At 42.7% G+C, this 27,468-nt stretch overlaps 1 protein-coding gene across 8 annotated transcripts in view; it reads left to right on the top strand.

Annotated features, from left to right (window-relative positions):
* Nucleotides 1–27,468, top strand: part of CHD9 (chromodomain helicase DNA binding protein 9) — a 156,470-nt gene that overhangs the window by 34,909 nt on the left and 94,093 nt on the right. For 5 of the 8 annotated variants that reach the window (XR_011468871.1, XM_070398146.1, XM_070398144.1 and 2 more), the window contains exon 2: nucleotides 23,426–25,045. Coding sequence is in view for 7 of the 8 variants with exons in the window: in XM_070398146.1 (XP_070254247.1) it covers nucleotides 23,495–25,045 (1,551 nt within the window). In the remaining variant the exon portion in view is untranslated. Of the gene's footprint in view, nucleotides 1–11,948; nucleotides 11,973–12,263; nucleotides 12,277–13,007; nucleotides 13,698–23,425; nucleotides 25,046–27,468 lie in introns of those variants that run through there. The other 3 variants (XM_070398143.1, XM_070398142.1, XM_070398141.1) reach the window with 3 other exon arrangements.

The following is a 27,468-nucleotide window of genomic DNA, read 5'->3' as shown; positions in this document are numbered from 1 at the left end:
GGGGGCGTGCAGGAGGCAAACGATCAATGATTCTCTCTCATCATTGATGTTTCTATCTCCCCCTTCCTATCTGAAGTCAATAAAAAAAAAAAAGAAAAAAAAGAAAACCCATTTTGTGATGGGAGCGAAGAAAGGATTTCCACTCCCCCTCAGCTGTCAAGGCAGCATTAGACTTCATTCGAAGCAAGCAAATTGCCTTTGGCATCTCCCCTTCCTGCACAGCCTCTACTGGAGGCATCCGACTCATTAGCCCAGAGCAGAAGTTTCTTGTTTTTAAATTGATTTTTAAAAAAGAGAGGGAGAGAGAGAGAGAGGGAGAGGAACATTGATGTAAGAGGGAAACATGGATGGGCTGCCTCCTGCATGCCCCCTTCTGGGGATCGAACCAGAAACCTGGGCATGTGCCCTGACCTGGAATTGAACTGGCAACTTTTTGGTGCACAGGATGACACCCAACCAACTGAGCCACACCGGCCAGGGCTCTTTCTTTTTTTAAAATGATCTTCTTGTTTTGAAAAATTTTTTCAAAATTATAGAAATGGTGCAAGAATGTCCCAAGGGACTCTCTTTTCTATACCCCCTAGATGGCGAAGGGCTTAATTAATTTTTAAAAAACTCTCATTTAGTTTTGTTTCTCTTTAAAAATATTAATGGTATTTCTTTGAATAGGAATTACAGTTGTTTAGTTCAAAATTCCAAAGGATATACAGTGAGGCGCCCCCCGCCCCCCCAAACCTCATTCCCCATTATCAAGTGCCCTCTGTTTTTTAGAATAAGCCAGTGATTCAATTTCACATGCTACCTCTCAGGGATATTTCACATGTATACAAGAAAAGGTAGTTGTATGTGTGTGTACTCATTTTTCTTCCCCCTCCCCCCCCGCCCCCCCCAGCCTTTATGGTAGCATACTCTATCATTTCGCACCTTGGTTTTTTCATGTGACATAATTGTAATTTAGATCTTTAAAAATGATGTTATTGTATTTCATAGTATGTATGTTCCATAATTTGATTAACCAGGCCTCCAAGATGGTCACTTAGGTTGTTGCTCAACTTTTGTCATGACTGACAGTACCCTAGGGAATAACCTTGTCATGTGTGTTATTCGGTAGGAGGGTTGGCAGCTTTTAATAGAGACCGGCATTGAGATTCTACTATTCAGGTGCTAAGAAGGTGGGTCATTCCCTGTCTCTGTGACACAGTCCTTTGCTCTGGGGGCTGGTCGCCGAAGCCTCCGTGCTCTGGGTCTTACAGTCTGCACTGGTGATGTTTCCGGTCACGATGGTGAAGAGCACTTTCCTGAACAGGTTACTTTTGGGTGCTGAAATGGTCTGGCTGTTTCTCGGCGTTCTCCTGTTCTCTGCTCGGCGGGTTGGCCAGTCAGGTCAGGACACATAGCACACGGTGTTGGCACCACAAATCTAAACCGATCCGATCCGGGACCCATTAGTCAATGTGTGTGTTCTGACCTTGGTGCCAGGGGAGAACCGTTGAGCCACAGTTCAGGCTTCCGAGTGTTTGCCTTTGGGAAATAAATCAGAGTTCCCCTGGGGTCCTGTTTGAGGAATTCAAAGAACCGTAGCAGAAAGGTGTAAATATCACCCGCAGCAACAACAGACACACAGTGAACAGCTGTCTGGAAGGACAGGGCAAGGCAGAGCCAGGCACGGCCTCCGCTTCTCTTCCAGAGGTGGTCGTGTGGCAGGTATTCGCTGGGACACATCACAGATGGAGACCTCAGCTCCAGCACTGTGAGCTCAGAGGGAAAGCGGAAAGGTTTTTAATCTAAAGATGCAACAGTCACACTACACACACACACACACACACACACACACACAGACAGTAGTGGACACAGCTGGCGGGAGCTGGTGGGGACTGTGATAAACTGGAGGGTGCCTGCCTCTCCTCCTCTCCTGGGATTGGTACCTATTGCGTACGAGAGTTCACTGTTGCTAGAATTTCTCACTTTCCAACCGGAGCTAGAAATCCACATTTTTAAGGCAAAATCTCCTGGTTCTTAAATTTGGCAACTACTTCAAGACAGTCGGATACATTGTGAAGGCCAGTTTATGATTTCCGATACGAGCAGGTAATCGGTTCCTCGTGGAACATGACCGGAAAGGGAGGCCAAGGACGGACATCTGGTCAACCTGTCAGTTTGAGGAGGTAAATATTTTAGGGAGTTGGCCGCTGCCAAGTTGACCCCTTTGCCAAGGTTCTGCCTCCTGTATTTAACCCATGGGTTATTCTGGAAAAAAAAAATAGCAACATGTGTGTAGTCCTGGGGGAGTGGGAGAAAATGCTGAGCGGAGGAATCACAGGCCTGGCTGGTTATCTCACATGCTCACTGGGCAAGCTCATGTCCATCCCTCAGCCCTTCAGGATTTAACTTCCTCATCTGCAGAATGAGGGACTGGACTTCAGGTTTTCAAATGTCCCAGATGCTTTCGAGGGGTGAGGCAGGGTGGGATCCAGGGCTTACAGAAAGGGAGCTCAGCCTTTCATTCTGTTTTTTCCTTTGGGGCTTCTGCTTTTTTTGTTAGTTTGTTTTAGATCTTGAACTTCTGCAAAAAAAAACCCCAACAATGCAAAAACATCTATATATATATATATATATATATATATATATATATAATCTATATATATATAAAAGCCTAAGTAACCATTCGACAGGTAGCTATGATGTGCACTGACCACGGGGGGCAGATGCTCAATGCACAGGCATGGAAACATAGAACAGACTGATGAATCTCAGAGGGAAGGGGGGAGGGAGGAATAGATTAACCAAAGATCTTATATGCATACTAGAGGCCCGGTGCATGGATTCGTGCAGGCGGGGTCCCTCAGCCTGGCCTGTGGGGATTGGGCCGAAACCAGCAGTCCGACATCCCCCAAGGGGTCCCGGATTGTGAGAGGGTGCAGGCCAGGGGCAAATTCTTTCTTAAAACAATTATACATACATATATATATATGTAAATATTTTATTTCTTGTGCATATATATATATATATATTTTTTTTTTTTAAGAAAGAATTTGCCCACTTCAAAAAAGTTTCCAAATCATTGCATTCGTTTATCAGCTCTAGCATTATTGTAAAGGTTAGCAGATGCTAGGAAACCAGCGACTAATCTGAATAGTAGTTCTTTTCTGCCCTGGCCTATGGATGCTTGTCTGGTTAGAATGGCAGCTGGTTCCAACCTCAGACATAAATCAAATCAACAAGTAGCCAGCAAATATTATGGGAAGATTCCGACACATGAACCAGTTCAATAGCTTGTTTGGCGGGGGTGGGGTGGGGTGTTCTTTCTTTGTTTTGGTGAACAGATGTGTTCTTTTCGTGATATCATTGTGCTCGTATACAATACACTGTAGTCATATTCGATACTTAAAAACCTTTCCTGGTCCATATGCTTTGAGAAATTGTATTCACATTCTGCTGTGATCTGCAACTTCTCACGAAAACAAATCTGAAAATCGCTCAACTGGCTATTTCAAATTAGTTATAATTTTATTGACAACCTCATATGTGCTGACTTAATGTTTTTCATATGTAAACTTCAGACTATTAACCCCGGAAAGGAGATCCTCTTGTCTTTATTTTACTAATAAGTAAGGAAAGTGAGGCGAGGCGAGGTTGAAGACTTACCTGGACCACATCGGATTCTAACCCTGACCCAGCCTTTCCCCTACCAGGCCGCCTCTGAGCTTGCTTCTAACCTTGGGTGTTAGGAGGCCTCAATTCTCCTGTTGGTAGCTGTCCTACCATCCACTGCAAAACCGCTTTCAACTCGCAACTTTCCAGCCCCTCTTCACTATTGACAACCTTGAATGGAAACTTGTTAACTCAGTAGTTATTCAAGTTGGTTGCCCTAATCTGGACGGATTAGGGTCTCTGCATTTAAGTAGTCCCTTTCCTGGCCTGGACATCGCCAGCGGGAAATGAAAGAACGTTAGGTCTAGGGAGGAAACAGACTTTTGGGAATGAATAAATGGGCTTTTCCATGTTATTTCTGCACGTGGCTGAGCTGAGCTTCCCCTGCCACAAAGGAAATTGCTTTACCTGTTTGCTGAGCCACACCATCCGGGCTGAGCAAAGGTGATTTTTTTTAAGTTTCCCAGGTGATTCTAATATGCAGTCAGGTTTGGGAACCTGTGATAGAGGCTTCCAAGTGTCTTGTACGAAACCCGATGGGGTAGCCCCAAATGACCGCAGTTCCTTCTGCCAGAACATTGCAGGTGTGGCGGGTGAACAGCGCAGTCAGCGTAAGACACACCTTTATGGAACACCTGTGTGCTAGGGGTTGGGGGTACTTCCAGGATCAAGGCTGAGCCTGTCCGTGCCTCCAGATGTTTTCTTCCTAGTGGGTGGAGACAAATAACACATAAACGGGACCGGTGATCCGTGTGAAGAAGGAAAGAAACAGTAATTATGGGTCAAGGAAGGCCTCTCTGAGCAGCCATTTCTGCAAGATCCGCAGAAGCCAACGACAAGGCAGCAGGCATGGAAGGTGAACAGGCCTGCAGACGAGACGGTGGTGTGTGTTTGAGGAACAGAAAACCCTGCAGTCGCTTTCGTTTGTCTAGAAATAGGAGGGGCAGAGGGTGAGCCAGCGGGAACCTGCCATCTCGTAGAGTTGACACCAATTGCTCAGCGTGGTCTTGCCAGACAGCGTTCACTCTGAAAAGGGAAGACAGGGAAGTAGCCACCGTGCACAGGACCAAGAGGGCCCACAAGATTAGCCAAAATTGCTGACCACGAGGAAAGGCGAGGAGGTCCTACATGACACTGAGATAAACCATGTTAAGTGGGGGGGGGGGGGATCAATTACATATTGGATAGGCAGAGGATTTGGCCTAATTCTCGAGTCTTTTATCTTGTTACCAACCATCACTTGAACACAGCCTATGGGTGTGGCAGAGCTGGCGTCATGGTGGACGACATTCGGGTCTCTGACATGCTGTTTTTGAGGTCCCTGCCAAGCCAAACTTTCTGGAAGGTGGATGTTCATCAAATATCCATAACGTTGGAGAGATCAGATCTGTGCCAGTCGGAGACCTAAATATTTCTATGATTGTCTTGTTTTCAGAAACGTAGACCCTGCTCCTTCCCTTCCTTGTTTTCACAAAAGGCTTCTACTTAAATTGTGCAAAGTTACTAACTGCTTATCATCGAACGGTAACCAGAGAAGCAAAGCGATGCTGACTTATTTGCAGCAAAACTTCCTAAGGTCCCTCTGCTCTTAAATTTTAAAAACCTTTTGTTTCAGTCCTATAGCCTGGAATTAATTTTCCTGGTTTGGCACATTGTTACGCATCCTCTATAAAACAAACCAGGGGGTTCATGCAAAGAAAAAACTGTAATTAGTATGCTTTCTCAGCCCAAATGTCCAAGCACTCCAATAATCCCCAAATGCTTTTATTTTATTTATTTATTTTTAAAGTCTTCTACCACGATTATGGTTATTCCTTTGTTGTTGTTATTGTAGTTGTTAATCCTCACCCCAGGATATTTTTTTCCATTGATTTTTAGAGAGAGTGGAAGAGAGGGGGAGAGAGAGAAAGAGAGAAACATCAATGTGAGAGAGACACACATTGATCAATTCGATCAGTTGCCTCCCACACTTGCCCCTACCCAGGCCGGGATTGAACCTGTGACCTTTCGGTGTGCCGGCCAATGCTTTAATCACTGGGCAACACCAGCCAGGGCAATTCCCAAATGCTTTTAAATAAGAGATGATATCTATAATAATAAAAGCATAATATGCTAATTAGACCGGACGTCCTTCTGCACGACCTTCCAGATGAAGCCACAGCTGCAGGGGCCAAGCCCCTTGCGCGAATTTCATGCATCGGGCCTCTAGTGTCCTAATAAAATTGAAGTGCTTTAAAAGATGATCTCCAGCCCACTGGTGTGGCTTAGTGGTTAAGCATCCACCCATGAAACCAAGAGGTCATGGTGTGTGTGATTCCCAGTCAAGGGCGCATGCCCAGGTTTCAGGCTCAATTCCCAGTATGGGGTGCGCAGGAGGCAGCTGATCAATGATTCCCTCTCATCATTGATGTTTCTATCTCTCTCTCCCTCTCCCTTCCTCTCTCTGAAATAAATAAAAACATTAAAAAAATCAAACATGATCTCCATAAGAAAGATAGTCCTTCTTAAGCAGTCCATATCAAGCAAGACAAATACTCACCCCGTTATTATATATACTAGTTGCTAAAGGATTTGTTTTACTCCTAACAATAATCTGTGAGTTTTATAAGGTCTTCCCAAGACATAAGTAGGAGTGTGAAACCTGGGCAGTGAAGTCATGGAAAGATGGTGACCAAATTATAGTCATGCCTATAACTAATGAGGAAAAAACAAGTCAAGAATCATTCAGGGGAAACCTGGTGCAATTTTCTCCTTTTTGAAGCTTAAACAAGACAAGATGGATTTAAATTGCACCAGGATGGGTTTCTTCTTGAAATAAGAGGCCCATAATGCCTATAAAACAAACCAGTTGATTAGAAAATACACGTCTATAGTCTCCATTAGTTCCTAGGCTATATAGCATAGATGTTTTTAAAAATTCATTTATTTAATCCTCCCCTGAGGATATGTTTATTGATTTGAGAGAGAGAGAGAGAGAGAGAAACATAGACGTGAGAGAGAAACATCAATCGCTTGCCTCTAGTACTTGCCCAGACCAGGGATCAAATCTGTAACCTAGGTATGTGCCCTGACTGGGAATTGAACCTGAAACCTTTTGCTGTACAGGATGACACGCCAACCAACTGAGCCAGCCGGCCAGTGCAGTAGAGATGGTTTTTTAAAAGCACAATTACAATATCTGCAAATTAAGGTTATTTTTTAAAGCTTTTTAAAAAAATTGATTTCAGAGAAGAAGGGAAAGGAAGGGAGAGAGAGATAGAAACATCAATGATGAGATAGAATCATGGATCGGCTGTCTCCTGCACGCCCCGCACTGGGGATCCAGCCCATAACTCGGGCATGTGCCCTTGACCAGAATAGAACCTGGGACCCTTCAGTCCACAGGCCGACACTCTATCCACTGAGCCAAACCAGTCAGGGCCAAATTAAGGTTATTAATCAAAGTTAATAAAAGTAATTATTTAAGCAATAAAAAGAGTAATTAATTAGTGGGTATTTATTTCACAAAATAATTTGCCATGAGGCCAAAGGACCCTGTCTATCTTGTTCATTGTTGTATTCCCAGAACCTCGCACTTTACCTGATGCATCACAGACACCCTTTAAATATTTGTGAATGAACGTATTCTTTAAATACCAGCTGCCTTTCATACATTTGATCCCTCCAGACTGGATTGAGATGGGACTACCCCAGGAGGGCTTGCGGGATGCAAAGAGAAGCAGAGAGGCACACAGAGAGGGAACGAGATGCTCAAGGATATCTGTCTTATCACGGTGAACAGCAAAACCACCTCTTTTTTCTCCCCAAGACCTTTTAAGATTAGGACTCGCCACTGTTTACAAAAGCAGACCCGTGGGAGATTTGAACTGTCAAGGGGGATGGTGCTTTGAAGTACATTCCTGACTAAAAGCAGGGGATACAACTAGATAAAACTTCCAGGCTCGAAGTCCGGTCCCTGATGACACAGGCCTAAGAGGAAGCATCTGAGCAAGGGCCGCTTGGCTGAGCACAAGCCTCTAGGTTTGAAACGGTGCTTGAACGTGCTTTTGAATGATCTTGGAGGTGCTTTAAGATGAAGGCGTCCCCAGCTCTCTTTACTATTTGCTTGAACAAGAGCCTGAAAAGAAAGGCTAAAGAGCTTTCTAGTAATACTCTTCGCTCCTGTTCTAAAAAGGACCCCTGTGCTCCACTGAATTCCCAGGCCCTTAGCAAATATAGGATTGGCCAATATCGCCTGTCATTCTGTGGGTGTCCTTCTTTGCACTTTTTTTTGTTTGTTTGTTAATCTTCACCCAAGGATATTTTCCCATTGATTTTTGGAGAGAATGGAAGAGAGGGGGAGAGACAGAGAGGAACATCGAGGTGAGAGAGGTGCATCGATTGGTTGTCTCCTGCATGTGCCCTGACCAGGGCCAGGGATCGAGCCTGCAACCTACTTGGCAGAATCTGGGGCCCTTCAGTCCATGGGTCAACACTCTATCCACTGAGCCAAACCAGCCAGGGCCTTTGCACTTTTTTAATGGTGTCTTTCAAAGCACAAAGGGTTTCCTGTTTTGATGTTCAATGTATCTGGTTGTTTTTTTTCCTTTGGTTGCTTGAGTAAAAGTTTTTAATTTTAACAAAGTCCACTTTATTCACATTTTCTTTATAGGGTGTCACACATAAGAAACCCTTGCCGTCCTGGCTGGTTTGGCTCAGTGGATAGAGCATCAGCCTTCGGACTGAAGGGTCCCAGGTTTGATTCTGGTCAAGGGCACATGCCCAGGTTACGGGTTCAATCCTCAGCAAGGCAGCCAATCAATGATTCTCTCTCATCATTGATGTTTCTATCTCTCCCTCTCCCCTTCCTCTCTGAAATCAATAAAGATATAAATAAATAAATAAATAAAAACTGTTGCCTACTCCAAGATCCTGAAGATTTACTCCTATTTTATTTTCCTTAGAGTTTTGTTGTACTTTTACCTCTTATGCTTAAGTGTATGATCCCTTTTGATTTATGGTGTATGTTGTGTGGTAGAAATCCAACTTCATTCTCTAGCATTTGTATATCCAGTTGTCTTTCTCGATTCAAATGTCTTGGCACACTTGTTGAAAGTCAGTTGACCATAAATTAAAGGTTTATTTCTGGACTCTCAATTCTATTCAAGTGCTCTGTATGTCTAACCTTATGCCAGTACCACACTCTCTTGGTTACTGTACTGTTGTTGTAAGTTTTGAAGTCAAGAAATGTGAGTCCTCCAGCATTCTCCTTCTTTAAGGTTATTTTGACCATTATGTGGGCATCACTTCTGCAGGTCTCACCGAGGGTCTAATCCTTTGTTTTATAGTTTTAGGATCTTGATGATACCAGTGTTCCCCCCAAAGTAAACAAGTAACAATATTCCTCAAACTGGCAAAATGCTATTCCTTTTTTTTGGTGACCTCAATCAAAATGCCTATACAGGGAGTTTCCTTTACAAGGTGCCAAATCAATTACTAACAGGTTCCTTGATAAACTTGGAATTGGAAGCTAAGGTTGAAGGGAAGATTTTTTTTTAAAATATATTTTATTGATTTTTAACAGAGAGGAAGGGAGAGAGATAGAGAGCTAGAAACATCGATGCGAGAGAAACATCGATCAGCTGCCTCCTGCACATCTCCCACTGGGGATGTGCCCACAACCCAGGTACATGCCCTTGACCGGAATCAAACCTGGGACCCTTCAGTCCGTAGGCCGACGCTCTATCCAGAGCCAAACTGGTTTCGGCAGAAGGGAGGATTTTGGTATAACGTTTAAGAATTACAGGCTTTAGGTCCCAGCAGTTCCAAGTTTGAATCCCCATCTCTGCCACTGAATGGTTGTGTAACCAGGGCACAATGTGGGACAACTCTTCATCTATAAAATGGGAAAAAAATATATCCCTTTCTCGGGCTTCCTAGGGACCTGGAGAGCATTGCCACCGCCTGGCTGTGGACATTCCATTGCCTGATGGGAAATTAGGTCAGTGGTGCTAGATTTTTATGTTGATGGTGTTGATTCTTATCAGTTTATATGACAAATCCCTGTAAATTCTGGGATTTAGAGCCATCCCTTGCAATAGCTTCTCAAGAGAGTGCATATCCAGACGCTTCAGTACCATGAAGATTTAAGAAATAAGTGAAAACCAGTCACTGAGCAGTCAAAATAGGTATCACAAAAACTCTAGTACTTAACCCACAGGAACACCCTACAGAAAACCTTTACTTAAAACCTGAGAGTCTAATCTAATAAAAGTTTATCTAAGTTCATTATATATATATATATATATATATATATATATATATATATATATATGATTGTTAGTAGAAAAATGGAGAAGTGTCAGCCCAGTATGCAAACAAAACAAAACAAAACACCAGACATAAGTTTAAAATGATGAAGCTACAGCATTCTAGAGGCCACTTATTACGGGGGACAAATAGACCTACATACTGTAGAGTAGCTAAAAGATTGCATTTCTACAGGACAGCTTCTGCTCTTCGGGGGTAAGGCAAATGAGATGTGGCTGGTCTTCCATTTGACCCAACAGGTTCCATCTGCAAAGGGAAGCGGTATTTAAATCAGTGGTGCAGGGAGCTGTGTTTCTGTGCATTCTTACCCTGGACTGTGGTTGTCATTAAGTACGCTCGAGGGGAGATCAGAGCTGTCATTGTGACTTCTCTCCCAGCCCTTTCTCTTGTCTCCGGGACTGAGAGTTTTGTGTCATCTCCTCGAGGGCCTTCCTGGGGAATAAGAAGAATGAAGGGACTTGGCAACTCACACTGTAGAAGGCAGCCATCCATCCCATGCGGGTCCGGCATAAACCGGCAGTGAACCTGCTGTGGGCTCTCGGTGGAGACTGAAAATTCAAGAGATTTCGGTCCCCTGCAGGGCGCATGTTCAATATCCAACTGGTCAACAGCTGCAGACAATCTTCAGGTGGGCTGATGGCAGTCCTCAACCTTCCGTTATTGTTGTGTGTGTGTCTCTCTTTCGCATGCTAATATGGACTTTCAAGTTTTAATTGGGTGTGAAAGCCTGCTCCGTCCGGGGCCTGAGCATTTCAGGGCTGGAAGGCTTTTAGAAAAATTGTCCTGCCTCTTCCTTTCACAGAAGGGAAAGCCCGAGGCCCTGGGACACGTTGTGATTGGATGTGGGTCACTCAGCTGATGAGGGACAGAAGGAGAAGGAGCTCAGGTGTCCCCACGCCTAGATAGGAAAGTGACTTTCCAGGGCGCCCCCTACTCCTAGACCAGTGTCGCCCTTTCCTTTTTTTTTTTTCTTTTCTTTTCTTTCCCCTTTTTCGTTCGTTCTTTCTCTGCCTTCGGAGCAGTGCAATTTAATTTAATTCCCGGAAGGTCGGGAAGACGAGTTGTGGGCGCCGCCTCTGCAGCACTGGAGCTGCACGCCGTCTCCAGGTCGGGACTGGGGGCTGCGCTCCCCGCAGCCTGGCGCCTGCAGCCCGTGCACGGCAGGTGCTGGGCACGTGGGCTGAACGCGGCACGGTCGCGCCGGCACCGTTCTCACTCCCAGTTGCACGGCCCAGGCGTGTCGCTGGGGATCCCGGGGCGAAAGGACAACGTGGGGCCGGATCCACGGCCGCGGGATCAAGAGAGGCTCTGGGCTCCCTCCCTCGTGGCTCCCCGGCGGGCACGGGCCGGCGGAGATGCGCAGCGTGTGAGTGACCTCGGCGCCGACCCCGCCACTGGCCGGCTCGGGCCGGGGCGTGCCCGCCGGGCCTGACGTGGCGGCGGGGCCGCGGGCAAGGGGAGAGGCCGCCGCGAGGGCGCGGCCTGACGTGGCGGCCACGGCGGGGCGGCGAGGGGAGCCCGGGCCGCTGCACTGCCCCGCGCTCCGGCCAGAGGGCGCCCGGCCCCCACGCTTCCCCGCCCCGAGGCCGCCGGGGCTCCGGGAGTAACCGCTCCGGCGATTGGGTCGGCGGCGCAGCGGGGCCATGTTGGAGCGGGGCGGCGACCCCGCCTCCCGCCGCCCTCCGCCCCAGGTCCGGCCGCGCCGGGGCAGGAGGGGAGCAGCGCAGGGGACCCTCCCCGCCCGGGCGCCCGACGCGACTGGAGCGCCGGCGGCCGCCGCAGCGGTCACGGCCGCCCCTCGGAGCGCCGGCCAATCAGCGGCGCGGGCACAAATATGCAAATGAGGCCGGGTGCTGCCGGAGCGCCGCTCGCAGGGGCTGGTGGGGTCGCGCTGGGGGAGTGCACCGGGCCAATCAGGAGGGCGCGTGGCGGCGCGGGGGAGGCGGCGCCCTCACTCCTCCCTCCGCTCCCTCCCGGCCCCGCGCTGACAGGGGGGCCTGGCCGCGCCGCCGGTAAGTGCCGCCGCCGCCCGTCGCTGCCACCCGCCGCCCCGGGCGAGGGGAGGGAGCCGGGGGGCTCCGCGGGGCAGCGGCCGCCGCTCAACTGGTGGGGAGAGGCGGGGGCGGGTTCTGTCAGCCGGGTGGTCGCCGGAGGCCGCCCCCGCCCGGCCAGCCGCGCGTGTCAGTCTCGGTCGAGGCGGGGGGCGGCGGGGGCGCCTCCGTCATGGCGAAGCCCGAGAGCCGGCGGGCGGCGGAGAGGACGTGCCGCCGCCGCTCGGCCGGGCTGGGAGGGTGGTGGGTCGGGGCCGCGCCGCCGGCGCTGAGGGGCCCGCGCCCGGGGACCGGCGGGCGCGCCGGGAGGCCGGGGAGGGGGCGCTGCCCGCACGTGCGGCCCAGCCCGCCCGCGGCCCGCCCCGCGCCTGTCATGGCTGCGGGCTGCTGCCCCCGCCCCGCCGCCGCCCGCAGCCCCCGGGGTCGGGACCCGGCCGCCGCCGCCGCGCCTGTTGCGTGGGGAGGAGGCGAGGGCCGGGTGGGCAGGGCTCCCCTTCCCCGCCCCGCGTGCGGTCGGGGCCTCCCCGGCGGCCCGCGCCCCTCCCGAGCGCCGCGCCGGGCTTCCCTCCATCCTGCAGCCTCCGCCCTCCCCCGCCCGCCGGCCTCCTCGCCTCCGTGACTCATGACAGGGCGTCCCGCGCGAGCGCCCGGTGTCCCCGCGCCCGGGGCGCCCCCCGCGCGCTCCCAGGCCCGGCCTCCCGGGGGACGACCTCCCTGTGCTCCCTGAGGTCCTCCGCCCCGGGGGCCCCGCACGTCCGCCGCGGGGCCCGCACCCCGCCGCGCCCTGGGGCTCCGGTTCGGGTCGGGCCGGGCGGCTCCGGGCCCGCCCCGCGGACACCCCTCCCGGAGCCGCGCACGACCCGGAGCGCCCGGGTGTCTGTCTAGCGGGCACGTCGCCGTCGCCAGCTCAGTGGTGTCTGTTCCTTTTTTTTTTTTTTTTTTTTTCGGTTTTGTTTTGCCTTTTTTTTTTTTCCTTTTAGAGAAAAATAAAACTTTTCAGAACAAAGTACACAAGAACTTTTTTTAAAAAAAAATTGTTGCTATTGAACAGTGTTACACAGTTACTTCCTTGGAAGTCTGGGATTTGACACACGTGACTCCCCCCCGTGGAATAAAGTTTATTTTTAATAAAAATCGCGGTCACAAATTTAGTTTTTCCAAGTTTTGCATGCCACTTTCCACCCTTTTCTCCCGATTTCAGGTCGCCAGTTCTGCCTAAGCAGCTATGATCTTGCATAGGAAAGAGGGTTTGTCTTGTATGATGTTACTCAACGCTGTGCGTGGTTGTTGGGAGTATTTTTCAAAAAGAACCACTAGTGCTGCAAGCACATGAATGTGTAGAAGGTGAACTTCAGGAGGATTCCACATTGCGGAGGGAAGGCTGTGTGTGTGTGTGTGTGTGTGTGTGTGTGTGTGTGTGTGTTTGCGACACAGAAGGCTGAACATACTGTTTCTCTTATGTTGGATTTGCAGAACTTGAATTTAAATGGGACTTTTTGCTAATAGCAAGCAGGAGGCGCCTTCCATGGGATGGATCACTGATAAATATTTGTTGAATGAGAAATACCTATTGCTCCAAGCAAGTTAAGCCTGTGTTTCTGTCTTCCAAGACTTTTTTTTTTTTTCCTGCTTCTATGGCTTTGACACTTCACATAAAATTGCTATATAGTGGACTACAAAGTATTGGTGAGTCTTAGTTTTGGGACGTTTCCTATAAAACACAGATCATGTGATATCGACAAGTGATTCTCGGGGCCGGGGGGAAGGGTATCTTCCCAGATTTGATTCTGGTAATTTTGTAGTTCTTGAAAAGTTTTAGGGGAGTGGCTGTTTGGTAGAGTAAAACAAACAAACAAACAAAAAAACACCTTGTGATTGATTAACTAGGAAAAGATGATGTCCTAAGGACCGAGGAAAAATAGCATTGCAGGGAGGAACACTGCTGGTGTAACCAGTCAAGCCTTCTTGGCTTGGAAGGAGCGCTGATTGGAGAGAATCAGGACTTTGTCACTTGATGAGCTTTTGTCCGGGCTGGGGAAACTTTCCCCTTACCCCCTTGAGTTCTTGTGGCTGGTCAAATAATTCAAACCAAAGACAGCAGGTTAACATCAGAAAATCAGGTGTGAGTGAGAGAGCCCCTGAGAAAGTCACATAAGCATGAATGTTTCCAAAGACAGTGAGGCAAGTAAGATGGGTAGTCATTTTGGACTAAGGAGAAAGGGGGGAAGCGGCTGGGAATTTCAAAGAGGAAATGGGCAATTCACAGGTAGCCCGGAAAGTGGCAAACACATTCTTTCTAGGCAGCTCAAGACAATGGGACAGAGGGGAATCCAGTGCACAGACTTTGGTGTGCCTCTTTCCTATCTACCTATACTTCATTCATAGGAGCTAAAGTGAATATGCTAAGGGCTTTACTTTAAGGTTCCCTTCCTGGAGGTTTTTCTGTCTGACTCTTACAAGAAAGAAAGGAGGAAGTAAAAACTCTTACCTGAATGTGTTGGGTTTGTTTTCAGCTCTAAATAATGTGCATACCAGGGTGGTGCACCCTCAGCCTCCACACTGCAGCTGTAGTCAAGTTTCTTTAACCTCTGTGAACCTTAGTTTTCCTCCAGTTTTGCAATTCTCTGATTCTAAGTATTCCATGACATCAGCCCTGTGAAATACAAAAATTACATTTGGATTGAAGTGTAAGAAAAGGCAGAGGTTTTGAAACAAATAGTATATGTAATTGGCTTTACCTGAAAAGAACATTTTAAAAAGAATCACAAGTCAGCAGGTAGGAGTAAAGACAGAAAACAGTGTTGTCAGAGGAAAAAGCCCATGACAAGATGAGATGAATGAAATCTTAAGTATCTTTAGAAACTTTAAAATCCAAACCCCCTATCTAAGGTAACTGAATGCCTTCTATAAGGCTTGAACTAGACTTGGGCACTTCATCTATGGAAACAGAACTGAAGGGAGGGACTTAATGTATACACTGAAATGGTATTACAGATTTAGAAGAATCTATTAAAGCTTCTATCTGTTGTGAAATAAAAACTTTGGCACATGTGAACACTTTAGATTTTCTAAAGGGTTAGATGTGTTAATCACTGGTGTAAATGTAATAGAAGAAGAAGTCAACTAAATACTTTGACAGAGAAGAAAAGGTGAAATCCTGGAGAGGTCAGACTCTATAAAGGAAAAATATGACTGAAATTAATAGATCTGGGAGTATTTCATCAAGTATCAGTGAAGAGAATAAAGAACATAGGTAAGAATGTGGAAACTTGACATGGCCAGAGTGAACATGAATTATGAAAACTAATTTATTAGAGCATATTGTCATAAATGTTTGAAAAACTTTAAAAGCCAGAGATTGAAATCCAAAGAGATTTATAAACACTGGGGAGATAGAATGATTGTATTGCAACCTTTCAAATGTTTTGTAGCTGTTGTGGTCTTAACATGATTAACATGTCTTAACACAATACAGATTTCTTTCTTGCTAGATTTTTTACTTTGTAAATGCAAGTTGTCACATTCCAGATTTAGAGTTATTATCTAACACTTTGTATTTCTGTTTACTTTCTTGTTTGGACTTCACTCTCGTACATTTCACCTCAGCTGGGAATACTCAGGTCAAATTCTACTTTATAAATAAAATCATCTCTTGTCATTGTAACCCATAGGACTTCTCCTTCCCATGAGATTATAGCATATTATTTGTCTCATTTATTTGACATGTATAACTTTCTGACATTCCCTCTATTGTATTGCTGTAAAAGGTTATAATAAAAATCACTTTATCTCCCCAGTGTCCATATATCTCTTCAGATGCCAATCTTTGGCTTTTAAAGTTTTTGCTCCCTTAAAAAGCTGATCAAGTGACAAATAGGAGACTTAGAGGAGGGGAAGCTACTTTCAGCTATAATTTGTTCTCCGAACTCCAGGTCATTCACATCCATTCATTAAAAAGACTTATTAAGTGGTCCCTTTATTAATCAATTTACTATTATATAATGTAACATTTATTTTAAGTGAACCCTACCTGTGTAGAATCTACAGGGTAATGGTGGAAATATATAATGAACAAGTAAATTAAGGTAGCCCTGGCCAGTTTAACTCAGTGGTTAGAGCGTCGTCGGCCCTGGCACTGAAGGGTCATGGGTCCATTTCGGTCAAGGGCACGTACCATTTTGGTCAGCTGCAGGATCTTTCCCCACCCAGGAGACAACCAATTGATGTGTCTCTCCCACATTGGTGTTTCTCTCTCTCTCCCTCTTCCTTCCCTTCCACTCTCTAAAAATCAATGGAAAAATATCCTCGGGTGAGGATTTTTAAAAGAAGTGTAAAATTACAACTTGCGTGATTCAATAAAGGAAGAGAACAGGGTGCCATGAGAGAAAATGGGCAGGATTTTAGGTTCTGTGGGCACGAAAGGCCTCTGTCAGGTGGTGCTATTTATGTCAAGACATAAAGAAGAAGAAGCCAGACAGAGAGAGTTTTCTCGAAGAGAAAAATATGTATGAAGACAAGAAAAGCTTGTTAATGTTGGAAGAAATGATGAAAGTTCAGGGTAGGAGGAACATAATAATAGAGGAAAACTATGGAAGATGTCATGAGATAAGCAGAGAATGGACCATACAGGGCACTGCAGGACATGTTTTGGTTTTACTAAGGGCATTGCAATCGAAAGAGTCATATGCTTTAATTTGAATTTTAAAGGTTTCACTTTGAGAATGGATTGGGAAAAGGAAGAGCAAAAGCAATGACATTGTACTACTACACTTACTGAAGTAAGACATGGTGCTAGCTTGAACTAGGAGTTGCATATGCAGAGATGAAGGAAAGGGTTGCGTGCGTAAGTATGTATAAGTGTAATTTGATTTGTTATAGAGAGAAAGAGGAGATAGGAATGGTAGGGAAATGACAGCTTCATGATGGATTGGACGTTAAAGGAAAGGTGTCAAAAATGACCTTCAGGTTCCTGGCTTGAGGAACTAGATAGATGGTGATGAGATTTACTGAGATGAAGAAAAGGGAAAATAAGGTTTGGCAAGAAAGGAAGTTTTGAACACCATTCCCAGACAAGTTCTTCTGAAAGTGGGGACTGCCTTTATCTGAGTGATAGGTGCCCCAGGTTAAGTTTAGCTATATGTATGATACCATACTGTCACATTCATAGTGTGTGTGTTTTGAGAGGAAAAAGCAAGCTTCTTATTTATGTTAGAATAATTGATAACTGAAATGATGTTACCTTTTAACAATGCATTTCCGTTTTGAAAGTTTGTGAATATTAATATAGATTATTATCAGGCATGAAGGTTTGAGTAAAAATTAACTTGAAAGTAGTATTACTTGGATTTGCATATTATTTGGGTGATAATGCAGAATACAAAAAGTCTTGATGTTCTCAGGAAAGTAGCACCATTTAAAGTCATCAGCTTATAGGCAGCCTGATATTAAATTTATCATTTTTAATGAGACTTCTGATGCTTATGAGTGAAAATTATAGCTCAGTTCATTAGTACCTATTATTTATCAATTAGCTACAACTAACGATGTTTGTTATAATTTGGCATTATTAGCTGAAGTTAACTGACTATTAAGGGTTTTAAAAAATTATACTTAAAGACTTTTTTTAGACCAACCGTTTAAAACATTGTTATTGTAACAAAGGGACATGGTTTGAAATCTGAAAGAAAAAAAAAGATTATTTTTCTTGTCCAGTGGTCATTTTAGTTTAGTTTACCTGATTAAGCAGCAGCAGTATAAAGTATATTTCTATTGGAAATCAATGGCTGAAAGATAACTGCTAACATATCTTGTTAGTTTCTTTTATAAGATGAAATAAATAATGATTGGAATAATAATTAGGTGTCAGATCTTGCATAAAATTTGTTTTATTTTAAAATTTTGTGCTTTATCACAGTTAGAGAAAATTAAAAATTCCCCCCACCACTATGCAGTTAATGGACTAGAATTCAGTCTATTCCTATATTTTTCAGTTATGTTATCTTTACAGTGTTTGTTTTTAAAAAGGCAGTTAAATATCTGTTCGTTAACATTTTTTCTTCTATTCCTGAAACTGAGCAGCTTTACCTAAAACAAATCTAGGAATGTAAGATTATGGACTTGGTGCACTTATTGTAGTCTGTTTTACAGATGAAGAAATGTACAGAAAAACAGTTGCCGGAGGTTTCTAGTATTAGGGAATATTTTGTTTCAGAGGTTGCATAATTTAATGAATTCACTGCATATCCAAATATAAGATTACTCTTACTACTTTTGCTTTAGTGTGTTGAAATCAGTAGTATGCAGAGTTTACTTATGTGCTTTCAGAGACCATTCTTTATTTGTTTATCAATGTTTTTATGAGTGAGGTATACTCTAAATGGTGATTTATAAATATTTACTTATTTATATGCTTAATCTTGTTCCAGTTAGGTTTTTTAAAAATTTAAGTTATAATGGACATTCAGAAACATATATAAATCATAAGAATATGCTGTCTGACATACTACAAAGTAAACACATCTCTGAAACAGCCACCCATGTCAAGGAATAGAATGTTGTAGTTATTGGCACCCCAGAGGACCCCCTCAGACTCCTTTCCAGTTATCACACCCTTTCAGCCTTCCAGAGGTAAGCATTATGCTAACTCCTAAAACCATAGAGTAGTTTCCCTGTTTTTGCACTTTATATAAATGGCATCATGTATATACTCTTTAAAAAAAAAGTTTTTATCGATTTCAGAGAGAGAGGAAAGGCGAGGGAGAGATAGAAACATCATGAACGAGAAACATCAGGTGGCTGCCTCCTGCACACCTTAACCAGGGATCGAGTCCACAATCTGGACATGGGCCCTGACCAGGAATAGAGCTGATGACCTCTTGGTGCATGAGTTAACACTCAGCCACTGAGCCACACTGATCAAGCTACAATACGCTCTTTTGCTTTATATTATATCTGATACTAATATGTGTTTTTCCATTCAGGAGTAATTCATCCTCATTGCTGTTAACTCTAAGGTATTATGGACATGGTTTCAGTTTTGGGCTATTGTGAATATTAAAATGAACCTTCCTGTACTTATCAATTCGTGCACACATGCACACATCTTATGCAAGTGGAAAAGCTGGCCATAGGTTTGCATATGTTTAACTTTAGCAATAACGCCAAATAGATTTCCAAATTTGCTCCAATATACACCCCTTTTAGCAGTGTTTGAGAATGCTGGTTCCTCCATATTCAGTTATGTGGTTTTATTAAAATACTAGAGGCCCAGTGCATGAAATTTGTGCACTGGTAGGGTCCTTAGTGGCTACCGGCTGCCAGCTGGGTACTCCCTCCCTTACCCTGCCAGCCCCGCCCCCTAGTTGAACTCCAGGACAACTCCCGGTTGAGGGGATAATTTGCGTACTACACTTTATTATATAGGTTCACTATCTTTAAAAAATCTTGTGCTCTTATTTTTAATTTTAAAAGTAGAATATTTGATGATGGATACATATTTCTACAGGGATGAGACATAATAGAAAGGAATATGCAGTAGCACATACAAAGATTTTCAGTCCAAAAATGTTGTTTTTGCTTGTTGGATTATAGCAGGTTATAATAAAACGTTTTGTATTCTCAAAGTTATAGTCAAATAAGAGACACTGTATTTTCTTGATCCTTAAAAATGTGTGGTTTTTTTAAAAAATATTTTATTGATTTTTTACAGAGAGGAAGGGAGAGAGATAGTTAGAAACATCGATGAGAGAGAAACATCGATCAGCTGCCTCCTGCACACCCCCCACTGGGGATGTGCCCGCAACCCAGGTACATGCCCTTGACCGGAATCGAACCCGGGACCTTTCAGTCCGCAGGCCGACGCTCTATCCACTGAGCCAAACCGGTTTCGGCTGTGGTTTTAAAAATAGAGTGAATAATACACTATTTTAGGGGCATGGTTTGGGAAGAACGAAAAAATGCATATTAATAACTTCATCAAAGACATCTTCCTGAACTAGGTGGATGCTGTTGATCAGAAACTTCCAGGAGGGCAATTGGGTTTTATATCTTTATTTTATACCAATAGTAAGACAAAAATAAAGGAGTAATTAATAGAAAAGTGGAATTGGGTTTCTCAAGGATTTGAATGTTAAGTCACATTTTAGAGAGTAGTATGTTGAAGATGTGTCAACATTTGACTGAATTTGAAGTGCTAAGTAAGTGGATTTGATAGAAATGAAATCACTGCATAGAAACTGGTATCTATCAAACTACAATAATGAAAGCATAATATGCTAATTAGACCGGACAGCTGGACGAACTTCCCGATGAAGCCGGGGCAAGCCATCGCAGCTTTGAGGGCCGAGCCCCTTGCACGAATTTCGTGCATCAGGCCTCTAGTTTTAAATAAGCAGGAAAAGCCATAGGAAAGCAAGTCAAAGACAGTGTAGTGTCGTAGAAGCTAAGAGAATATCCAGAAGGCAGAGTGGTTAATAAAACTGAGTTCAGAAAACATTTAAACAGCTTTAATATGGACCAAGCACAGAGGTAGGTGGTGCCTGAGTTTAAGTCATAGGCCTTGTTCTTTTAAGCTCTCAAAACCTAAATAGTATATGAGGTGGGGGTGCATGGACGATTGGAAGCTTCATATAGAAGATAGCATTTGAGTTTAGCTTCTGCTTTGCTTAATGATGGTAAGTGTTTCTTAGTGGTCAAAGACAGGAATTGAGAGAATATTTAGAATTGTCCAGGTTTTTGGTCATATTCTAAAGTATAGTTGCAGTAATTTTATGGGGTCAGAAACTAAAGTGCAAGAGGTTAACAAACAGGCAAATGGATATTTGGAAAATGGAGGCAGAGGATCACTTATTTTCAATATTTGTCATTGATTGAAAGACTAGAAATAAAATGATTTTGTTTGTACATTTTTGTTAAGGTAGGGGAGGTCTGCTGATGCCTAAAGTTAGAAGGGAAGCAGGCAAATGCAAGAAGATGATTATCCTTGAGAGAGATGGGATATGTGAGTATAAATCCAGTCGAAGTCTCGATGGAATGGTATTAAGTGGTGAAAGCTTTGTCTTTGGAGAGAGTCATGCTTCATCTTCTGATAATAGCTAGAAGAAAAGGGATAGATACAAAGAACAAAGATAAATGCATGGTTCTGAAAGGTGATTGGTGAATTTCAACTGGAAAACAAGACAGTGAGGCAAAATGGTGCTTGGGTGAGAATAGGGAAATCAGACTTGAAGGCTTTGGGAGAAAAAAAAACAAAATAACTGCAAAGAGAGCTCAGAAACATGGGGAAATGAATATAACCATTTCTAAACAAAAGCAAGGACCACATTGAAGTTAAAGGTTAACACTAGCCTTGTATTAAGGTGCCATTGATGGAATAAATACTACAAATATTCAGGAAATGTTCATTGAATTGGACTGAGGCCTTGGAGGTAAAATGACATTGGTGATGTGAATAGTACAGCATGGTGTGCTGAGTGAGTGAAAGGATCATAAGGGTATTGAAGGAGATGAAGGGGACAACATTGGAGATTATTAGCAAAAGAACCTGAGGAGGTCTGGAGAAGCTCAGTAATGGGAGGGTTTGAACGAATAACTAGGCTCTTGGGATGTCAGAAAAGAGGTAAGTCAGAGAGGGAAAGCTACATTAATTAGCATCTAACTATAGTTTAGGAACCATGAATGTATTTCTAAACCCTGCAAGTTAGATGGTGGTGATCAAGCTGAGTCTCAGTTTTTCGTGTATTTCAAACTTTGGAAAATTCTGCGTTTAAGTCAATTTCCTGTTTTCCATATTAATTGTAATTTAGTTTGCTTTCAAATATATATTTATACTTAATTTGGTGATGTGTATAAATGATGTTCAGGACTATTTCAATTAAACAACTTGACCTGACTCAGCAACTAGGAAACTTCTAATCTGTTTTCAATATCAGCCCCAAATTAATTGACCTCAAACATTTTTTTACCAAGAATAGAGATGACATTGTGTTTTAAAGATTTTCCTTTCTGTTAGATTCAAAGTAAAACTAAATTAAGTGTGAATGCCAACAATATGTAAGTAATTGAATTTAGTAAATGGTTATCTGCATAGGGGGATGTTAATAGTATAAGCATTAGATGTTTTCAGTTCTTTTAGCCAAGGAATCCTTTGCTTTTTAAAAATCCTGTGTGAAAGCTCAGATTGTAAAATAAGAATACTCGTGTTTGGAATCTTTTTTATTGGGGAGGAAATGGGGATAGGGGAGGTCTAAAGCCTAAAGCCCTCTCTTCCTTCCCAGCAATCCAAGAAGCACAATTTGAAAACAGTGTTTACACAATGCTTGATATTGATTATTTACAAAAGCCCTATAAGATCAGTACAGTACTATTATAATCTCCATTTCACAGGTGAAAAAACTAAGCTTCAAAATGATTAAGTGATTTGTGTAAGATTACATAGTGAATCAATGATAAAGCCAGGATTCCAACCTAACCAGAATATTTTTAGAGCCTATACTTTTAACTGCTATGCTTTTAAGGCCCCTTGTAGAATGAATTATCAATGAAAGTAGGATTCTTTGACTGAGAGATAATGGAATTAAACTTTAAATTGTATAACTGAGTTACTTGTGCTTGCGTGTGTGAAATATATATAACATAAATTTACTATTTACATTTTAAAGTATACAGTTTAGTGAGGGCATTCTTAGAATAATAAAAGTAAAATATTGCTTAAAAGAATTGCTTTCGAATCTTAACTTTTGTAGTATCTATTAAGGATCAAGAGGTTTTGTTTTACGTTATAACATTTTAAAAATTGATTTGAGAGAGAAACATCAATTTCAGGATCTCATGTCAGCTTTCTTAAAAGACATAACTTTGAAGTATAATACATATATATTTATTTAGGGAATGATGGCCATTTCATGGTTTGGGAGAGAGTCTGACATACCATTCTCAAGTTTACATTCTCTTATAATATACTAGTAGCCCTGCGCACAAATCCGTGCACCAGTAGCTCGCTGCCGCCCTCCTGTAGCTCCCGCCGCCCTTCCCCCATCCCTCCCTCATAGCTTGCTGCCCTGCCCCCTCCTGTAGCTCTCCTCCCGCTGCCCCACCCTCCTGTAGCTCCCTCCTCGCGCCCCCCCCCCCCAGTTTCCCCCTCATAACTTGCAGCCCTGCCCCCTCCTATAGCTCTCCACTGCCCACTTGTGGCTCGCTGCCCCACCCTCCTGCTGATCTGTGATCCAGTCGCTATGCGGTCGGTCATTACGCTTCACCGTGTAACGACCATTTGCATATTACATCTTTATTATATAGGATAATTTATTATATGTTTTTAAATCATGTTTTTATTTGGTGATGTGTATAAATGATGTTCTATATAAATTTTATAGAACTTTAATGAGTACTCATTACTTTTGTTCTTATTTTTCTAGGATTCTGACATTTCATGACATGTTGTTACCTAGAGCAGTAATGAACATTGACCTGTCTCGGATTAGTTGATGACTTTTGGAAATGATCCAATAATATCTACTACAGAGAAGTGGATACTTCCTTTGGAACGAATAACCCAGATTGTTAGTGAATTTTTCAAGATGACAGATCCAATGATGGACTTCTTTGATGATGCCAATCTTTTTAGTGAGACCTTAGAAGGTTTGTCAGATGATGCATTTGTACAACCAGGACCTGTTTCACTAGTTGATGAATTGAACTTGGGTGCAGAATTTGAACCTTTGCACATAGACTCATTGAACCATGTTCAAGGTACTCCAACGCATCAGAAGATGACTGATTATGAACAGTTAAATCAGTTTGATTCAGTGAAGTTTCATCAGGTTAATCAGTCTTTTGGTAGCCCAGCTGAACATGTGTTATCTCCACACTCTCAGTTTAATTGTTCTCCAATCCACCCCCAAAACCAACCCAATGGTTTATTTCCTGATGTAGCAGATGGCAGTCCAATGTGGGGCCATCAGACAGCTACTAGCATTTCAAATCAAAATGGGTCTCCTTTTCACCAACAAGGACATTCTCACTCTATGCATCAAAACAAAAGCTTTGTGGCACACCATGACTTTGCCTTATTTCAGGCCAATGAACAACACACACAGTGCACTTCACTGCGCTCGCAACAAAACAGGAATAATCTTAACCCAGGGCAAAATTCTGTCAGCCAGTCTAAAAATTTTATGGATGTTAATGTTTCTGGTCCACACAGAGTCAGTGTCAACCACCCACCACAGATTACCAATGCATCTACTTCACAGCAGTCTCTCTTGATGCAACAGTTTTCTCAAACATCAAATCCTTCAGTACACTTTCTCAAGTGTAGCAACCGGCAAGAAGGAAATTTTAATGGACCTTCTCCAAATATGACATCTTGTTCTGTCAGTAACTCACAGCAATTTTCTTCACATTATTCCTTTTCTAGTAATCACGTATCACCAAATAGTCTTCTCCAGTCCTCTGCAGTTCTTGCACCCAATCATACAAATCAGACTTTATCTGATTTCTCTGGAAGTAATTCCTTTTCACCTCATAGGGGAATCAAGCAAGAATCTACTCAGCATATGCTCAATCCCAATACATCACTGAATTCAAGTAATTTCCAAATGTTGCATTCAACACATCCTCAGGGTAATTACAGCAATTCAAAATTGTCTCCTGTGCACGTGAACTTCCAGGATCCTGTTGACTCAGGAACGCAAATGGGCCATTTCAATGATCATGTAGAAACTAATGGCTTTTCATCTTTAGAAGAGAATTTACTTCATCAAGTGGAGTCTCAAACTGAGCCATTCACAGGACTTGATCCAGAAGACCTCCTTCAGGAGGGTCTCCTTCCCCAGTTTGATGAGTCAGCGTTTGGGCAAGATAATTCAAGTCATGTTTTAGATCATGACCTTGATCGGCACTTTACTTCACATCTTGTGACACGGCCTTCTGATGTGGCTCAAACTCAGTTTCATTCTCAGGCTCGGAGCTGGCATTCATCAATTTCTAATCATCAGCATTTACATGAGAGAAATCGCCTATGTTTACAGCGACAGGTATGAAGCTTTTATTTTGGTAATTTGGGGAAGGGTGGGCTTTTACTACGTTAATTTTATATGAGACATAATCAAAATTTGTTAAACTCAGTAGTTCTATTAAATGAATATGCAGATTTTGACAGTTTTCTATTTAACAGTTACATTTGAAAATAATTTCATTGATGTACTCAATGCAATGGATTCTTACATTTAAAAAAGTATAACGTTTTAAGGCCTCTTTTGTAACTTTCAACTATGATTGCCTTTAACTAAAGGATTTATTATAAAAAAGTAAAAATGTAATAACCATTAAAAAGGAAAACAATATATTGGGAACATTTTATTGCATATAATGGACATAGGGTTAATATTCTTATAAAAAGTTCATGTGAATTGATAAGCAAACTTTAATAGGTTTTATTGATTTTAGAGAGGAAGAGAGAGAGAGATAAGAAACATCAATGAGCGAGAGACATTGATCATCTGCCTCCTGCACACCCTCCTCTGGGGATCGAGCCTGCAATCCAGGCATGTACCCTGACAGGGAATCAAACCAGTAAACTCTTGGTTCATGGGTCAGTGCTTCGCTATTGAGCCACACTAGCTGGGCCATAAGCAAACTTTTAAGTTGATAACTAGATAAAGCATATAAGTTGAAATTCACAAAAGAAGAAATTGAATTAGCAAACAACATTCAGAATAATATGCACCTTTAATAATTCAGTTTGCAGCATGGTTTTGTTTTCACCTATTAGAAAAATATTTTTAATGTTAATGCTGAATGTTGGCAAATTTATGGTGAAATTGGAACTTACATAGTTTTGTTAATTGATACAAATATTTTGGAAAGAAATTGGATGGCATAATTGAGTATCAAAATACTTTGTTACAATCATCCAAACAAAGCAAAAAGCAATATGTTCACAAAGTAATTTATTTTACTATATCTATAAGGGACAACTAATGGCAGCATAGTGTTTTATTATCTCCATATTAGATTTTAATTAGGCATTAAAAATATGACTTTGAAGACTGACACTGAGAATTTGTTAATAGCAGGGGAAAAGCATAATTCAAAATTACAATCACAGTGAAGTGGTTAATGTTAGAATTGTAGGCTTTGGCCTTACCTGGTTTGGCTCAGTGGATAGAGCATCGGCCTGTGGACTGAAGGGTCTTGGGTTGGATTCCGGTCAAGGGCACATGCCCAGGTTGCAGGCTCAATCCCTGGGGGTGTGCAGGAGGCAGCCGATCAATGATTCTCTCTTATCATTGATGTTTCTCTCTTCCTCTCTGAAATTAATAAAATTAATAAAAATATATATATTTTAAAAAGTGTAGACTCTGGTACCAGACAATTTGGGTTAGAATCTTGGCTCCTGTTGCTTAGTAGCTTGTGACTTTTAGCCATTTATATAATTTCGACGTGTTTCACTTGCTTCTTCTTATAAAAAGTATAAATGAGGAATAAGAATAGGATCTAATAGGGCTTTGGTAAGGTCTATAAGAGATATAACATGTAACAGTACTTAGAAGCATGCCTAGTATGTAGTAAGTACTTAATAAAATGTTTTTATCACAGTATGAAAATATACTGTTTAATATGTTGTTTAATTTTCACAGAATGTGAAAAAATATTGGAAGGAATAGATTGTTTTAGGGTAGTGAAATACACTTTGTTTCCTATAGTTCTTGTCATGTGACTATATATACTGTAATGATGTATTTAATGTAATATTTTATCATTTTCTGTAATCTTTTAAAAATAAGGATTCTTAGTATTTCAATACCTTGGTTACCTGTGAGATTTGGTGAACAATGAAATATGCCATCGTTCTTGAAATTAAGTATCTAGGGACCATTTTCTCATTTCAAAGCCTTGAAGTGTTTGAAGAAGATAAAACCTTTATCTTTTCCTTTAGGTTGATTTTAGTTCTGTTTCAAATGGTATTTTTATTACATTTTTTTAAATGTCTAGGTAGATTTTAAGATACTTAAAAGGTACTCGTAAACCTTCCCCTGCCCTTTCTGTGGCCTGAGTGGAATATTATGATTTTGCTCCCTCTACTGGAAGAGAATCAGGCATCTTAGTTGGACCTTGGGAAAAACCTCTGCTGATTTGAATCTGGTGTCATCTATTCACTATGTATGTAGATTTCTGACTAGTTTGACTAATCAATGTGTATAGCATATAGTTAACATTAAGAAGCCTGAAATTTATAAACTTTTCTTAATTTTATTATTCTAAGACCTTGTCATCGTTTAAATTTTCCTTAATTCATGTTTTTCTAAACATGTTCTGGTTTTACAAAGAAGAGTTGGAATAAATGGAGGATAATTGTAAATAACTGAAGTAGCCCCAATACGAGCATATCTTAAGAGAAATTCTTTTCATACCCATCATAAGAAGCCTTTCATAAGTCTCACCTTTTTGTTTCAAA

Source organism: Myotis yumanensis, unplaced genomic scaffold, assembly GCF_028538775.1.
Source record: "Myotis yumanensis isolate MYYU_CA2020_CCGP unplaced genomic scaffold, mMyoYum1.0.hap1 SCAF_18, whole genome shotgun sequence".
Lineage (NCBI taxonomy): Eukaryota > Metazoa > Chordata > Mammalia > Chiroptera > Vespertilionidae > Myotis > Myotis yumanensis.
Note: the sequence above shows the minus strand (reverse complement) of the source record. Positions and strands in the feature narration are given on the sequence as shown.